Genomic DNA, 1,373 nt, shown 5'->3' with positions numbered 1-1,373 from the left:
ACGCATGAGTTGTTGTGTTTTCAAGGTCAGGTGTGGGTGCCAAAATTGGGTGGTCACTGTGCGGTGTTACTCGATGAGGCGCACAAGTCAAAGTATTCTATTCATCCGGGTGCTACAAAGATGTATCTTGATTTGAAGAAAGAGTATTGGTGGCCCGATATGAAGCGTGATGTGGTTAAGTATGTTGAGCAATGTGTTACTTGCTTGCAAGTTAAGGCCGAACATCAAAAGCCTTATGGTATGGTGCAACCGTTAGAGATCTCAAAGTGGAAGTGGTAGCATCTTACCATGGATTATATCACTAAGTTGCCAAAAATGGCGAGAACCCAATATGAAACAATTTGGGTAATCGTTGACCGGTTGACAAAAAGTGCCTTGTTTCTTCCTATACGCGAGGCGATTTCGTTTGAGATGTTGGCAAGGTTGTTCATTAAAGAGGTGATTTCGAGGCACGGGGTACCCTGTCTATTGTTTCGGATTGAGATACGCGGCTTACTTCTCGATTTTGAGGTAAGTTTCATACCGAAATGGGTACTCAAGTGAAATTAAGCACCACTTTTCATCCTCAAATAGACGGTCAAAGCGAAAGGACCATCCAAACCTTTGAGGATATGCTTCGGGCGTGTAATTGACTTTGGTGGAAGTTGGGATGAGCATTTAGCGTTGGTGGAGTTCTCTTACAATAATAGCTACCATGCAAGTATTGGAATGCCACCGTATGAGATTCTCTATGGGCGATGATGCCGAACCCCGATTTGTTGGGGCGAGGTGGGTCAAAGAGAAATTGTTGGTACCGAAGTGGTTCTTGAGACGAACCAAAAGATTGAGGTGATTCGCGCTCGCCTCAAAGCGGCACAAGATCGACAAAAGTCGTATGCGAATAAGCGTAGGCGACCAATTGAGTTTAATGAAGGTGATATGGTGATGCTTAAGGTGTGACCATGGAAGGGCATAATTAGGTTCTGAAAGTGGGGAAACTTGCTCCTCGATTTATTGGACCCTTTAAAGTGATGGCACGTGTTGGTGAGGTTGCTTATCGTTTGGAGTTACCCGAAGAGCTTGCGGGAATAAATAACACATTCCATGTTTTCTATCTTCGCAATTATCTTGAGGATGACTCGATGTGGGTACCGTTGAACGAAATTACCCTAAAGAACAAATTAGAGTATGTGGTAGAGTCGGTTGCTATTCTTGATGAGAAAGTTAAAGAGATTCAAAATAAGAGCATGCAAACTTATAAGGTGCAATGGCGTCACCGAAAGGGGTCCGAGTGTACATGGGAGTCCGAGGATTTTGTGAAGGAGCAATTGCCTTTGTTACTTGATGCGTGGATCGCGGGGACGCGATCGGGTCCAAGTGGGGGAGAGTTGTAA

General features: G+C 44.5%; 1 protein-coding gene across 1 annotated transcript; it reads left to right on the top strand.

Moving 5' to 3' along the window:
• Positions 1–315: 315 nt before the first annotated feature.
• On the top strand, positions 316–1,373 carry LOC139888033 (uncharacterized). The gene is made up of 3 exons (XM_071871067.1): positions 316–510; positions 769–933; positions 1,113–1,373. The coding sequence occupies exons 1-3, from the start codon at positions 316–318 to the stop codon at positions 1,371–1,373; spliced, it is 621 nt and encodes a 206-aa protein (XP_071727168.1).

This window comes from Rutidosis leptorrhynchoides, chromosome 2 (genome assembly GCF_046630445.1).
Source record: "Rutidosis leptorrhynchoides isolate AG116_Rl617_1_P2 chromosome 2, CSIRO_AGI_Rlap_v1, whole genome shotgun sequence".
Classification (NCBI taxonomy): Eukaryota; Viridiplantae; Streptophyta; class Magnoliopsida; order Asterales; family Asteraceae; genus Rutidosis; species Rutidosis leptorrhynchoides.
Note: the sequence above shows the minus strand (reverse complement) of the source record. Positions and strands in the feature narration are given on the sequence as shown.